The 2,658-nt window shown below is 42.7% G+C and overlaps 1 protein-coding gene across 1 annotated transcript; it reads right to left on the reverse strand.

Annotated features, from left to right (window-relative positions):
- Positions 1-29: 29 nt before the first annotated feature.
- Positions 30-2,121, reverse strand: LOC108970380. Its single transcript, XM_018935719.1, has one exon. It carries the CDS (start codon positions 1,042-1,044, stop codon positions 784-786), a length of 261 nt encoding a protein of 86 aa, XP_018791264.1. The 5' UTR covers positions 1,045-2,121; the 3' UTR covers positions 30-783.
- Positions 2,122-2,658: the final 537 nt, after the last annotated feature.

The raw sequence follows: 2,658 nt of genomic DNA on the forward strand, positions 1-2,658 counted from the left end.
TAGTTCTCGCTATATATAATTTATATATAAATAAAAATTTGGATTGAACGGCAGTTACTTTCTTCTATAATTCACATGTAAAAAATTGCTTTTTGAAAATTTAAAATTATAGCTTAAAAATTAAATTAGATTAAGACATAATATACAATGTTTTGGTGTAAACATGTAAATTTTATCTGTAGCAGATATACATAGATATGTATATAAGTATATATGGTAAATTGTTGCATAACAAAAACCAATGTACTACAAATTTTCACAGGGTGCACTTAGTATAAATTGTTACTATGAATTTAAATTGGTTAGCAAATATTTACATTTATTCCTAGTGTAGCATGAGCAAAGTCCTTCAAGGCGCCAAAACACTTAAACTACCCACTTACATGCAAATAAACAGTTTACTAGTATGTGTTTTGAAAAGTTATAGCGACGAAACAATTGCAGCTAGGATTTTCCAGAAGCTTCGCGCCGTCACCGCTGCAGACCACGTAATGCCTGATGATACATATGCGCGAATACCTGTTGACTACGCACAACCGCTTTACATTTCAACAGCCGCAAACCCCTGCACGCCCACCAATGCTTAACAACACTGTATGTAGACCACAACATCTCGTTGCCGCCCCTGCGTCCCACAGCATTTTAAACCCTATGTCTTCTGCCTGCAACGAACTCGCCGCCATAACTACTTAACACTTTACCGCCATTAGCCACGTTTCGTATCCTTGCGCATGCTCACCCAATACCCAGCCAACAACCCCTTCAGTCTCTGCACACTAACGCTCAGTTGCGCCTATCGCTGGCGCGCGTTGTCGCATGGCGCGACTTCTCCTTCTCGCGCAGGTCCTTGATGGCGCCCACTGTGCCGAACATCACTTTCGCTGTTAGTTGTGTGGTCTTGCCAGACATGGCTGACTTGCTGCCGCCACCCGAGAGGCTGCTGCTCGTCTCGCGATCCAGACTGGAGCTGCCGTTGGCGTAGGCGCTTGTGTAGGACACGTAGTTGTTGTTGAGATCGCGTCCGCAACTGCATTGATGTGACATGTTTACGATTTTTGACAAACTATTTTTGTTGTTTAGAAGTATTGTGTGGCGTTGAGCGCACTCCTGGACGTATACGCAACGGAAAATTGACACGAAGTTGGACGACAATTCGCCAGGATCAGTAGAGCGCACGTTTGGCGATCGTGTTATACCTTTCGTATGTGTTCTTCTGCGTCGCTACTCACTGTTCTTGTACGCACTCACTGCTATACTTTTCTTTAGCACATTTCACAAAAAAAATAAACACTGATATATCTTGCGCTCGCCTCTTGCTCACTGCAATGTTGTGAATATTGTAAAAAGTTATTTTTAAATATGTTTTTTTTTTTTTTGTCAAATTTTATCTACCACAGCATATGTGTACTGTTTTCAACAAGTTGTTTCTTTCCTATAATCGTCGCTCATATCAGTCATCATCCGTTGCCGTTGGCGGAGCAAACCGTTGCAGTGAAATTTTTACGCGTTACTGAACTGCACCAGCGTGTTGCGTTTATTTAGAGAAATTCTCTGATCGCGCGCTGTTGCCGCGCCGCTAACTTTGTGCGGTCAGTTGCGCTGCGTTCAAGCACCGAGCGAAACGTCGAAAAACGTGTAAGGAAAAAAGCGAAAAGGTGCTCAACGCAATGCGCGAAAAACAAACAACAAACGGTAAAGAGCGATACGCGCACAAAAATGGTGAAGCGAAAAATCGAAACGACAGCGTTAGCACGCCGCCAAGCAAGGCTTTTCGTCTGTATGCGCTATGCCGCCCAAAACAGCGAAGAAAATGAAAAACTTTCGTTTCTTTACGCGTTCACTACGACTGGCTGCCTTAACGCTTCGTCACCAAACTTACGAAGAGGTGCTTTTACATATATTATATTCGTATGTGGAGAGCGCTCTTCAAGTACACACATACAAATGCTAGTTTGTGTGCGCGGTGGGCGGCTGCCGAACGCTCGTTCGTTTGTTGTTGTCGATCGTCGCGCCACTCGTTTGTTCAAGCATTCGCAGCGCGTGTTTGACGTCACTTCTTAATGATTTGTTTGTGGTACGAAATGCGCCGTTACGCTAACACTTTCACAGGCGCACTGGATAGAACTAATTTCCGAACAAGATCTTTAATTTCATGCAAATGCTCTGGCAGTTTCGGCTAACATATGACTGGTTGAGCGTTTGAGTGGCGCGCTTAGCTCATTGCTACTTGTTGGATGCGCTGCCGCAACACTCTTTGCGCTAGTGAGCTCTCGCGAGCAATGAGTAAGTAGTCACTCGGCCATATAGTCGAATATATGACTGTTTACATACCGAAACTCACAGTGTTTGAAAATACTATTCGTACTCGATTGGATAGTTGGATGAATATTTAAAGAAAAATTTAAATTTTAGTAAAAGAATTGATTTATTTGTCAATATAACCTCTTTCTAACTCGCTACTGTAGTAGAACTTCGTGTCACGGAAAACCTCCTTATTCGACTAAAACTTCTGGCCGGCGTAGGACTCTGGTATGTTAGGAAACCAAATGAATTCTGTGGATAGAGCCGCATTTGACAAAAGAGAAACTAGTGAACGTTTTACCCTTGTGATCTACAGAAAATGAAGATTATCACCCTACCGCCAGATAGACTGTCCTA

Source organism: Bactrocera latifrons, unplaced genomic scaffold (assembly GCF_001853355.1).
Source record: "Bactrocera latifrons isolate USDA-ARS-PBARC rearing strain unplaced genomic scaffold, ASM185335v1 scaffold_3, whole genome shotgun sequence".
Taxonomy (NCBI): Eukaryota; Metazoa; Arthropoda; class Insecta; order Diptera; family Tephritidae; genus Bactrocera; species Bactrocera latifrons.

Excerpts from the sequence above, each read along its gene's own strand:
- LOC108970380 (XM_018935719.1), bottom strand. The coding sequence starts at position 1,044 with ATGTCACATCAATGCAGTTGCGGACGCGATCTCAACAACAACTACGTG.